Source organism: Aythya marila (genome assembly GCF_965140915.1).
Source record: "Aythya marila genome assembly, chromosome: 23".
Lineage (NCBI taxonomy): Eukaryota > Metazoa > Chordata > Aves > Anseriformes > Anatidae > Aythya > Aythya marila.
In genome coordinates, this window is record NC_139064.1 from 2,067,054 (window position 1) to 2,079,812 (window position 12,759).

Here is a 12,759-nt window from a genome sequence, read left to right on the forward strand (position 1 = left end):
TATTTTTGTGAGACCTGTTTAAGTGTTGAAAAGGCCACAGGGCAGGGCCTGGTGGCACCCAAGGGCGGTGTGGATGCAAAACACAGACGTGTATGCCACCAAGCTGAGGGGGGCTTTTGTGCCATCTTCTCCAAGATATTTCTCCAAATCACTTCTTCCAGTGGGTTGGAGGGGTTTGTGTCTCCCCACGGCAGGTTTCCAGTGGTGTCTCTGCTCTTTGCTGCTTTGTGACAGATTGCTGGTGTGCCCGGGGGTCTGCAGGGAGGGCCCTGGTGAAAGCAGAGCGTGTGTGTATGGGGCCATGCGAGAGGAAAAGCCATGAATGGTGCTTATTAATATGAATTGGGAATATTGTTTAATGACTGATGCTGATTAATGATTAGCACTGGCGAAAAGCAGCCCTTCTTTCCGCTGCTCACCCATCTGTCTCTTGCTACGGCCATGGGAAGGGAGCTGAGGTGAGCCCGACCCCTCGCCCTGAGGTGAAGGGGAGACCCAAACTGCGCCCCTGGGGTGCTTGGGGACACCCCCACGCCCGGGACTGCTGGGTGGGTGCTGCCATCTGCCGGTGTCAGGAGCTCAGGGTGCCAGGCCCGTGGCTTTTCCTCTGTGACTCGAGGAAGAGAAGCGCCCTGACACAGAGAGGCATTTTTATGCCCAGCTCTGCAGTGGCGTGGCCTTTACACAGAGACTGATCCCTCTGCTGCGGCTGAGGGCTGCTGCTCCAGCCTTCCTCCTGCCCTGCACCCCTTTTGTTAATCCTCCTGGTGCAGACAGCGGTGCCATTTGGCAAGGACTGCCCTGGTTCCCTTGCTGTGCTGCCTTTACTAACTCGACTCCTGTGCTCCCGCAGATTGTAATGTAGCAGACCCTGCGATGTCCACAGCCTCGCAGCTTGGCCCAGGGTCCAACCCGTTGCCAAACCTGAACGAGAGCAGCTCTTCCAGCACGCCTCATGGTGCTGCCCCGGGCTTACGGTCGGACGGTGCAGGAGGTGGAGGCAGCGGAGCAGGAAAGCAGCCCTCGCAGTTCGTTTACGTCTTCACAACGCACCTTGCTAACACGTAAGCAGGAAACCCTGGTACCTTCCACTCCTGTGGGACTGGCCAGGCACAGCAGCCTGCTGTGTACTGCACTTGACTCCAGGAGGGCTGGAGAAACGTGTCTGGCTCTGTTCAGTTACGCAGAGTGGGTCCCTGCTGGGGTTCAGGAAGTTTGCTGGCAGCTACTGCTCATGGGCAAACTTTGCCTTCTGTGCACACTTCCTCTCAGCAACGTCTAGCGCTGCTTTCTGTGGTGTTCACCGTAGGGTATATCTAGTCAGCATCTAACTGAAGCTTTGCCCAAAGCAGTGTGAGCTGCTGAACTGATTCAGAAGCATCCAGGGGGTTGGGGTGCCACAGGGAGTGCCATGCAACACTCGGTGGTCGCCACTCGTTTCCTCACTTCTGCCCTGCGTTACCTCAGCCGCGGAGTCCAGCTTGTTAGCTCACAGATTCTGTGTGCTAGATCCCAGAGCATTTTGGCAACAAGCCACCCTTAAGGCAGCGTGGAACAACAGGCACAAAGCAGAGCAGAGGGCCCAGCACAGCACATGGGAAGGTGCAAATTCCAAGGCAAGTGGTCTTCAGTGAGAGAACCTCACCGTGGCCTGTGCAGGACAGGTGGGGGGACTCTGAGCTTATCCTCCCTGCTCATTTGCCTCCTAAGATTTCCCCGTAGGGCTGAAGAGAGGAGGTGGCACCAGGGGCCTGGGATGGGGCTCAATGTCTGACCTTGGGCGGTTGGTTCTCTCTCCCCAGAGCTGCGGAAGCTGTCTTGCAGGGCCGAGCTGACTCCATTCTGGCCTATCATCAGCAAAACGTCCCGCGGGCAAAGTTAGACCAGGTATACCAACTGTGGACCAAACGCTCCTGTTGGCATGTGCTGCTGACCCTTCCCTTCTGATATGGCCATTTCTCCCAGCTCCTGACTCAGCTGTGAAGGAAGGGGGGCGTCAGAATTCCCTTTCAGTGGTGTGGGAAGCTGCTTTTCTCTGAAACCTCTTCAGAGTGAGTCCTGGTTGCTGTAAGCTGTGAAGAGTTTGGGATGGGGCATGGCGTGTGGCCCTGCAGCCACGCTGGCAGAACACAGAACTGTGGATTTCTAGAGCATGCGAGAGGGCCTGCTTCTTCCCCACGAGGAACGAAGGCAGAGCAGCCGCGTGGCACGTTTCTGGGACAGCGTAGTCTCCTTTAGAGGGTATGGGGAAGACCACGCACAGTTTTTTTTCCTGCTCACTTTGGCTTCCCTTTTCTTTATCAGGCGCCAGCTCATAAAGTGCTGGGGGTTGCTGAGCAGCCTCCGATGAACCCTCCTGCTGCCAACACTCCACAGACCCAGCCACCAGCACCTCAAGCTAGTCAGCCACAGCCTCCCCCACCTCAGCCGCCTCCTCCGCCTCAGTCCATCGGTCAAACAGCTTTGCCTGCACCCAGCAGCCTGCCCCAGGAAGGGACAAGTGAAGATGGCCGGAGAGATCTGACTCCCAACTCTCTGGGAAACAACAGTGCCAGCAACCAGCCCGGGAATAACCACCCCAATACGCCCACTGCATCTGCCAACACCATGCAGCCTGGGCAAGTGGACTCGGCTACACCCAGCTCCAGCCTCCTCGGGGAGGGCCCAGGCTCAGGGATGCAGGGGAACGGGCAGGCAGGCCTGGGCCCCAGAAACCCTATGAACTCCGAGGGGCTCTCGAAGGAGCAGCTGGAGCACCGTGAGCGCTCTCTGCAGACCCTGCGGGACATTGAGCGCCTGCTGCTGCGCAGTGGGGAGGCTGAGCCCTTCCTGAAGTCTGGCCAAACTGCAGGGGAGGGTGGCACTGCCCCTCAGCCCCAGGCTGCCCCTGCCCAGCCTCCCGTACCCCCTGCCAGCATGAAGAAGTACGAAGAGCCTCTGCAGTCCATGATTTCGCAGACCCAGAGCCTCGGTGGCCCCAGCCTGGAGCATGAGGTCCCCCACCATCCGGGCACTGACATGGGGCAGCAGATGAACATGATGATGCAGCGGCTGAACCAGGACAGCCTGACACCAGAGCAAGTCGCCTGGAGGAAGCTGCAGGAAGAGTACTACGAGGAGAAGCGCCGGAAAGAGGAGCAGATCAGCATCCACGGGCGGCCCATGCAGGAGATCATGATCCCACAGTCTATGGGCAGCATGATGATGCGTGGGCCCCCGCCGCCTTACCACAGCAAGCCTGGAGAGCAGTGGCCACCAGGGATGGGCGGCCAGCTGCGGGGTCCTATAGACGTGCAGGACCCTATGCAGCTAAGGGGAGGGCCGCCCTTCCCAGGGCCACGGTTCCCTGGAAATCAAATGCAGAGAGTCTCTGGCTTTGGAGGGATGCAGAACATGTCCTTGGATGCTCTTGGGCCCATGAATGCTATGCAGAGGCCGGTCAGGCCTGGCATGGGATGGAGCGATGATCTGCCTCCTATGGGAGGCCCTGGGAACTTTCCGCAAGGCTCCCTGCCGTACCCATCGGGGCAAGGGGACCCTGAAAGGTTCATGAATCCCCGTGCCAGGGAGGAGATCCTGAGGCACCAGCTGATGGAGAAACGCCCGGTCGCAATGCAGAGGCCCATGGGGATGTCCAGCAACTCCATGGGCCAGGGGATGGAGATGGAGAGGATGATACAAGCTCACAGGCAGATGGATCAATCCATGTTTGCTGGGCAGATAACGGGGGACAGCCTGAGCAGTGCCCCGATGGGAATGGATTTTGCAGGCACGCGGGGGATGCTGAGCCCCCCTATGAGCCAGTCGGGCCTTCGGGACATGGATGCACCCATGGGCCCCGGCAACCTCAACATGAACATGAATGTCAACATGAACATGAACATGAACCTCAACGTGCAGATGACCCCCCAGCAGCAGATGATGATGTCGCAGAAGATGAGGGGCCCTGACATGATGGCCCACCAGGGGATGAGCCCCGAGGAGCTGGCCAGGGTGAGGGCTCAGAACGGCAACGGCAACGCCATGCTGGGGGGGGCGCAGAAAATGGTGATTCCCTCCCAGTTCCCCAGCCAAGGACAGCAGGGCTTCTCGAGCGGGCAAGGACCTTACCCCAACATGTCCCAGGAGATGGGCAGCACCTCAGACATGTTCAGCCCTGAGCAGGGCACCATGCCCGTGGGGAGCATCAGCGGCACCACCAGACTCAGCCACATCCCTCTGCCTCCAGCCACCAATCCTCCACCCGCACAAGGGGGCAACTTGGCCAACATGCATCCAGCACCTTCCCGGGGGCTGGGCCGCCGGCCCTCCGACCTCACCATCAACATCAGCCAGATGAATTCCCCCAGCATGGGGCACCTCAAGTCCCCCACCCTCAGCCAAGTGCATTCACCGCTGGTCACCTCCCCTTCTGCCAACCTCAAGTCCCCGCAGACGCCCTCCCAGATGGTCAGCATGCCGCCCTCTAACCAGTCCGGACCCCTTAAATCCCCCCAGGTGATGAGCTCCTCACTTAACGTCCGGTCCCCCACGGGCTCGCCAAGCCGCCTGAAGTCCCCTTCCATGGCTGTTCCTTCCCCCGGCTGGGTGCCGTCTCCCAAAGCCACGCTGCCCAGCCCAGGAGTCACCCAGAGCAAGCAGCCGCTCAGCATGAACTCCTCTGCTTCCATGGCAGGACTGGATCAGGGTACGTTGCTGTCTTGTGTAGGGGCGTGCGTGGTTTTGGCAGGTGTGTGGACATCCCAGGTCCTGCAACGAGCACTCTGCGACCAGAGGCTCCTTAGGATCAGCACTGTCACCTTCTGCTCCCGTGGTTTCCATCCCACAAACCCAGCCTGCTCAGTCGGGCTGTGAGCACGTTGCCAGCTCTAGTCTCGTGCCATGGGAGCGATGCCCTGCATCGGGATGATTCGAGGCCTGTAGTTTTGTCATCTGTCATAGCATTTTGCCACCCTTTTGCTAGGCTGTTCCTCCCCATGGTATTTCTTTCCTGACCGCAGGCATGGGAAGACGTTTGTGTCTGTGTGTGCCCTTACTTTTTATGGAGATTTTTTCCCCCCAGGCGCCCAGATAGGGCCTTTCTGAGTAGATGGAAGGGCAAATGGAACAACTTTTTTCTTCAGCAGCAGCTCGTGCTCTGTGTCTGAGTTGGGAAGTCGGGCAGTTTGAAGTGAAAACCCATGACGGTGCTGGAGCATGAGCCTCCTCTGAGGCTGGAGGGCTCCGGGCCTTGCCAGCTGTCTTGCAGCCTTCTCTGACGGCTGCCATCGTAAGGAGGAGATGGGGTTGCTGTCTGACAGGAGGAAGCCCCAGCACGTGGGCAGTACTGAGCTGTCTCTTTCTTTCTTGCAGGTTCTCTCCCTTCTGGGCCCAGGAGCAGTTCTTCGGCACCAGCCAGTAACCAACCAGCCTCTAGCACCATGAACCCCAATATGCCTTTTACTTCCTCCCCGGATCCATCCCCCTCCCAGAACCCCCTTTCCCTGATGATGTCTCAGATGTCCAAGTACGCTATGCCCAGCTCCACGCCTCTTTACCACAATGCCATCAAAACCATTGCCACCTCTGACGACGAGCTGCTGCCAGACAGGCCTATGCTTCCCCCGGGGAGCATGTCAGGTACGTGTCTGCAGGGCTGGCAAAGAGGGATGAGGGATTTTGCTGTCCACAGGTCTGATGGGCTGGATGAGCTGGAAGAGAGCAGTTGTACAGCTGAAGCAGGCAATAACAAGTTGCGTTCCCTTTTCTGCAGCAAGACAAGGTCACTCAGCCCCAGGCTTGGGGGTCTGGTGGTTGTGAGCAGAGCCAGGTGCCTGCACGAGCAAGGCTATGGCTCAGCACAGTTGTGATTTCAGTAAGCAGCAGCCAGACATGCTTCACTAGCTGGTGGCACCGATGAGGACAGCTAGACAAATGGTTGGCTTTCGTCATCTGGTGACCAGCGTGAAAGGGAAGGGGAATTCCAGCAGGCTGTACCACTTGGGGTTGGAGTTTAAAGCTGTCTGGTAAATATTTTTGGTGGTTTTCAAAATGAAAAATCAACGTGTTGACTCTTTGCTAAGAAGTCACTTAGCTTGACCGCAGGCATGCAAATGCATGTGCTGCCTCTGAAACTGAACCCCTCTGCAAGCCCTGTTCGCTCTGCTGTGTCGATGAACACATTCCTCCCTCCTGGACAGCACTTGTGTTGGGCAGCCAGCGCTTGTCTTGTTCCTCCTTGCCACCACCCAGCAGTGTGTGGTCACAGGAGCTTGCTGGAGGGCTAGGCAGTGGTGCAGGGTCACTCCTCCATGCCTTCCAGGCACCCTGCTGAGATCCTGCTGTCCCCATAGAGCTGTTTCAACACGCCGAGCCATCTGGGACTATAAAATTAGCTGGCCATAAGAACTACAAATCCACATGAATTGCAGCTGTGTGTTCTGTTAACATCCCTGAAACCAAGCTGCTCCCAGCCAGGCCTTGCCATATCACCTGTCTCTCCGGCAGGAGCTTCTTGTGGTGGCCAAGTCCTGGCTGACAGCACTGCAGTGGCCAAAATTGAAATAGTTCTCTGCTGTTCCTGGGCTTAGGGAGCTGGATTTGGAGCACTTTTTTCTGATGTTGATGCTTTGCGTTCTTCTTGCATCCCCTTGCTTGGGGTTTTCGGAGCAGGAGAGCAAAGCGAGCTCACACAGGGTGTGGATTTTGCAGCCTGGAGAGGTCTGTGGGCAGAGTTAACTCCCTTCTCATTTTCTTTCTCCTCCCTAGGTGTGACAGGGAATCAGACAAATCAACTGCACTTAAACTCCGTGGGACCTGGATCCTCTCAGAGCCCCATGGGAATGAACCTGCCCGGTCAGCAGCCCCTCTCCCACGAACCACCCCCTACCTCCATGATGTCCTCCCCAAACCCTCTGGGCTCCAACATTCCTATGCACCCAAGTGCAGCGGGGGCAGGCGTCCCCCCCCCGAACCCTATGATGCTGCCCCCGGGGCCCCAGGACTCGCTGAACCAGCAGTGCGGCCCCGTGCCAAACAGCTCGCAGATGATTCCTTCCAACCAGCTCGTGTTCCCCCGCATGCAGCAGCCCCACAACGCCATGCAGTCTCCTGCAGGAGGCATGCCCATGGTCCCCGGCGGGGCAGGCGGCCCCGGCATGCAGCAGCATTACCCCCCGGGAATGCCCTTGCCACCCGACGACCTTCCTGCCCAGCAGCCCGGCCAGATGCCCCCTCAGCAGCACATCATGGGCAAGAACATCCCTCCTCGGATCGGCGAGACCTACCCAGCCGTGCTCCCCGGGGTGGCATCGGTGCTGAACGACCCCGAGCTCAGCGAGGTCATCCGCCCCACGCCCACCGGCATCCCCGAGTTCGACCTCTCCAGGATCATCCCCTCGGAGAAACCAAGCAGCACCTTGCAGTATTTCCCCAAAAGCGACAGCCAAGCACCCAAATCGCAGCCTTCCAACCTCCACCTCATGAACCTGCAGAACATGATGGCTGAGCAGCCCCCCGTGCGGCCAGGTATGAACGCCCCCAGCCTCCCGGGGCAGCAGGGCGTGCAGCGGGGACTCGGCATGCCCATGTGCCATCCCGGACAAGTGCCCATGCTGGGCAGGACAGGCATTCCGCCCCAGCAGGGTATGATGGCCAACAGCATGCACCAGGGCATGATGTCTCCGCAGCAGAGCCTGATGGCCCAGCAGAATTTCATGCTGATGCAGGCCAAGCAGAGGAGCATGTCCGTGTCGGGGGAGATGTACGCCCAGACGGGACACATGATGTCACCTCAGGGCTCGCTCATGGGGCCCCCGCCGCAGCAGAACCTAATGGTCACGCACCAGATGAGGCAGAGGAGCGTGTCCCTGGACAGCCAAATGAGTTACATCCCCGGGCCGGGGAACATGGCAAACCTGCCTTTCTGAGCACGGGGGGGGCCGGGTTGTACAGACGTTTTTAAACCTTTCGTCGGGGGCGGGTTGGGGCCAAATGCCAGTGGAGGACACCAAGTGGGATGCTTTTCATATCGGATTTGCCTCTCTACAGAAAACCACACGTGCAGTAAACTTGATGTGAATTGTTCTTTTTTTTTTTTTCTTCTTTTTTTTTTTTTCCTCCTTTTTTTTTTTGAGGGGAAAGGGGAGGGTGGAGGGACTGGGAGCGGGAGTGGGGCTGTTAATTTTGAACCCTGTGTGTTGTCCAGGGACTTCCAGACCCTGTGGCAGTTTGTAAAGTTTTCATTTATCATTTTCCTCCTTCAAGTGTTTTTCTTTCCTTCTTCCTTTCTTTTTTTTTTTTTTTAATTTTTCCTTCTATCTCCTTTTTTTTCCTTTTTTCCTTTTTATTTTTTTTCCTTTAAAGCAACCAAAATGCGCAAGAGGGTTTTTGGAACTAGCTGTAAATAGGTCGCTGAGAAAGGCAAAACTTGTGCTGGTTTTTAATTGTTCTGTATTTCTGTGTTTTAATAGAAGCCTCAAAACATGTTTTAACAAAAAAAAAAAAAAAAAAAAAAAAAAGAACAAAAAACATGCTGAAGGCAACAGTGTACAAGGATTGAAAGCTCTCCTTGGGGGAGGCAGGAGGATCCCCCGGGGTGCACGGGGCGTCGAGAGATTTCATTATGGAGTGACTCTTTGTCAAACCTGTGTCATTCATGCGTCGGAGCGGTTTGCATGTGCAGGTTGTACGGTTTCACGCAGATCTTAGGCCCCTGTGGAGTCTGTGCTGAGCACCAGAACACAACCAGTGACTGAGGACCACTGGGGAGGTCGGAGCTGTGGCCCCAGGCACTGGAGCAGCGCTCAGCTGGCCGGGCAGAGGCCGCAGCCCCTCGGGATCCCGCTGTCACTGCTCCACGGGGATGCTGCTTTGGCTGTGAAAGGGAGAAGGCCAGCTGGCTGGCTGGAGAAGCAGCGAGGATCCAGGCTCTGCAGATAACCAGGTGCTGGGCCTGAAGCTCTCGACCAGCCGGGCCGCCTCTGGTCTCTTCCTTTCCCTTCACGCCGTGCGTCCCGTGGGCAGGGTCGCGCAGGGAGAGGTGCGAGGGGAGCTGGGTGGCTCCTCCTGGTGCTTCCCGAGAGGCCAGCCAGGATCCCTGCCCTTTCACAGCCTTCCCCCACCAGTCCTTCACCCTCCCATCGTCCGCCGTGATCACAACGTGTCCCCTCTACCTCTGCTGTTGAACGGTCTCCCAGGTCTTCCTTCCCCATCACCCTTGCCTGTGCTCCTCATCCGGGCTTTCAGAGGCAGTTTTTGTCCCATCTTGCCCCGAGCTACCTGGCGCAGCCCCGCCGTACTGCACTGTAGAGGGCCAGCTGGTGCAGGTGAGCTGTCCCTGCACGCAATACTCCAGCTCAGAAGCAGAGTTGTCTTGCGTGGTGTCAGCTGTGTGGCTGCTGTGTGTCACGGGCTGCTCTGTGTTTCTGACATCCGAGGCTGAGGTTCTTATCCCGAGGCTGACAGAAGCCATTTGAACAACTCAGGCTTGTCTGGATGCGCTTCGCCCTCCCATCCTCCGTTCTGTAAGGTCTTCCTGCACATGGCACCAGTGGTTTTTTTTTTCCTGTGTCTGTCCACTGAAGGGACTGTGGGGTTAAGCACATGCACTTCTGTACACACAGGATCTCTGGATCTCTGCAGGGACCGCGTTCCAGCATGGTGAACCCTATGGGTATCCCACTGTGAACTCAGGGCACTCGATTGCCACACGAACACCAGCTGGAGGATTATCTCTGCAAAGCCAGACTTAGCATACTACCTCTCTTGTAACAGCGCTCACCTTTCCCTACTTGAAACCGCAGGGAGGAGAAGGCTTTCAGAAGGGGAGGTCGTCAAGTAGAGAGGGATTGGCAAAGCTTTTTAGTGTGTTGCGAGCTGTTAGAAAGGACTGGCAGGGGGTGAAATGTCACTCCAGTGTCTGCGTTGATTGGATCTGTAACAAGATTTAGCCACAAAGTCTGATCAGGAATACCTTGACGTGTCGGGGTGTTTGTAGAGTGCGGTACTAGGTTGGAAGTGTGGGTCTGGATCTGAGGAAGAACTTCACTCTGGTCTCCTGCTTCGTGGTGTTTATGATCTGACCGAGCATCGCTTTCAAAAAGTGGCAAACCAGGAACAATCCTGGAAAGTGCTCGTCCCTGCCTCGGCAGTTAGGGCAAAGAGGAATAGTCTTCAACCTGGGCTAAGTAAGTGTGCTTCGGACCTGACATCGTAGCTGCTTGGATTCTCCATCCTCTCAGGGTGTGTGTTTCACCTGGGAGGATGTGGCTCGAGCAGATGCAGCTTTTTCTTAGCTTGACTAGCCTGAAAGGCTGTGGCTTCCCTTGGCTGCACTTTGGGGTGTTGGCTGCTGGTATTTTCTCGTAAACACCCAAATACCGATGCCATCCCCGAACCTTGCTCATCACCCACCAGCTAGTCTCGGTTAATTTAAAGCCATAATATTTTTTATATATTAAAAAAAAAAAGCTTTTTCTGTTTGTCTGTCTGTAGACAGCTGTTCTTTCGGTCCAGTTAAGATCTCTGCCTGTCAGTACCTCCCCTGTCGTCCCCTCCACCCAGCCCAACTCAGAAGTTGCCTGGGACTCCCCGCGTCCCCCTGTCAGCAGCACCTTGTCCCTATGTCCTCCGCAGCACTGGAGAAGCCACCGCTGCCTGCACGTGGGCAGCCTGATGGCAGGAGGAAGACCTGTCCTTGGGTGACAAATTCCTAGGAAGCAAACCCTTTCGACTCAGCAGGCCTGTACACAAAAGGGAAATCCTGGCATTATTCCAGCTGCGGGCTGTGGGTTTCGGAGCAGCAGTCGGGGCTCTTCCTCAAAATCCCCCTGCCCTGAAGCCAGCCAGCCCTACCCTGACTGCTGTGACGGGGGAACCCCAGGGAGATGAGGTGCACAGCACCTTCTGCCTGGGCACTGCTCCTCGCTGTGCCCGAGCTCAGCACTTCTGGCAGGAGCTTCTCTGGAAGCGAAGTAACAGCAAGTCCTCGTTAGACCTGGGCAGAGTGTGCCATCGGCCGGCTACCCGCTGCTGTGAGCTGTGTCTAGTCTCGTGTCTCGTCGTTTATTGCTCGGCTTCCCAGCTTGAGTTCTGTGTACTGACTCCACCTAATCACGGTAAAAGGTTTGCCCATGTTTTAGCCATGACTTCGCAATGTTTTTTTTTTTTTTTTTTTTTTTTTTTTTTTTTTTTTTCTGGCTCTGAAAAGTAAACGTTGGGAAACAGCATCTTTCAGTACATCAAATAATCACACACCTGGAATTAGCTTTCACATTGAGGTAATGGTGACTGACCTGTTCTCTGTCATCCCATGGAGAAACTTCCCCAGTCATTTTGTACCATTATATAAATATATATATAAATATAAATATATAAATACAATATGTGAAGACATCTTATTGGTTTTTATTTGAAACAATTTTTAGGCTTGTTTTTGGGTATCTGTGCTGCCTGTAATGTATTGACCTGTTTTATAGGTGCCTTTTTATTAAAAAGACAAATTTCAAAACCTGACCTTGTGCCTGTCTTCGCTGGTCTGTGTGAGGTTCTGCAGGCGTGCACAGCACGGTGGTGCCTGCAGGAGCTTGGCTAATGCCACCCGTGGCAGGCTGGAGCTGATAAGGGAGCCCGGCTGGACCCAATATAAATATTCTTCTGTCAGGCAGCTGCTCTGTTTGAGAGGAGAGGAGCTCCTCGTAGGCAGGATGAGGTGCAACGGGACGCTCCCAGGTAGGTGGGCATGGCCAGGGCTGGGGGGCAGCTGGGCAGGACCACGGAGATAACTCCAGGTCCTGACGGGACTGCAGAGTGCAGGGGTGACCTAGGGTTAGGACTGGCTGCCCCTGCTGTCTGCACGGTGTCAGGCTGAGGCAGGGGAAGTTTGGGCTGGACGTCAGGAAGAGGTTCTTCAGCGAGAGAGGGTGGCTGCACACTGGAACAAGCTCCCCAGGGACGTAGTCACTGCACCAATCCTGCCTGAATTTAAAAAGCGATCGGACTGTGCACTTAGGCACATGGTCTGAATTTTTGGGTAGACCTGTGCGGTGCCAGGATTTGGGCTTGATGATCCTTATGGGTCCCTTCCAAGTCGATATTCTCTGATTTTTATGATCTCTATGTCCAGAGCCAGGCTGAGGAAGATGCGCAAGTCAGCAGCGCGGACGCTGAAATGCTCGAACATTTGTGTCCCGCTGGGAGACTGGGGGAAGGCCGTAGGTTGTTGTTCGATAAGGAAAATGAAACTCGGTGCGGGCTGCAGCGGGTGGGGGCCTTGGGGCTGTGCAGGGCTGTGGGGAGAGCCCCGGCTCCGCAGCGCTCCCAGGCACGCGGCCACTCATGCGTTCCCCACCTCGTGCCTGGTGCTGTGCGCTCCGCTGCCTGCCACAGCCTCAGGGCTGCCGTGCACAGCGGGGTCTGTGCTACCTAAAACAACCCAGCTGCAGTTCCTGGGCAGCTCGGTCACCCCGTAGGAAGGAGGGAGCAGCAGCACGTTGCTCTGGGAGCTGTTTCGTGGCCCCTTTGGTGAGCACCGGGGCTGCTTGTGGGCTGTCTGCTCCCTCCTCTCTTGCAGATATGGGCCTCTTGCTGAATACCCACTTCAGCTGTCATCATGAGAGGAAGCAGGGAAACTGAAAAAACAGCAGGCTGGGTGCAGTGGGGATGGAAAGTGGCAGGGGACAGCCCAGCAATGGCAGAGGTTGCTCTGGGTTCTCCCTCCCCAGCTCTGTGTCTGGCTCCCAGGCCCTCCCAAGCCAACGTGCGGGTTGCTGCAGGAGCAGC

General features: G+C 56.4%; 1 protein-coding gene across 3 annotated transcripts in view; it reads left to right on the forward strand.

The window, feature by feature from the left end:
- Positions 1-8,084, forward strand: part of BCL9L (BCL9 like) — a 42,778-nt gene extending 34,694 nt beyond the window's left edge. Inside the window, exons 4-8 of one of the 3 annotated variants that reach the window (XM_082777980.1) lie at positions 854-1,064; positions 1,803-1,887; positions 2,305-4,687; positions 5,353-5,619; positions 6,748-8,083. In XM_082777980.1, coding sequence (XP_082634106.1) covers positions 854-1,064; positions 1,803-1,887; positions 2,305-4,687; positions 5,353-5,619; positions 6,748-7,907 — 4,106 coding nt within the window. In that variant the 3' untranslated portion in view covers positions 7,908-8,083. Of the gene's footprint in view, positions 1-853; positions 1,065-1,802; positions 1,888-2,304; positions 4,688-5,352; positions 5,620-6,747 lie in introns of those variants that run through there. The other 2 variants (XM_082777981.1, XM_082777982.1) reach the window with 2 other exon arrangements.
- The last annotated feature ends 4,675 nt before the right edge of the window (positions 8,085-12,759 follow it).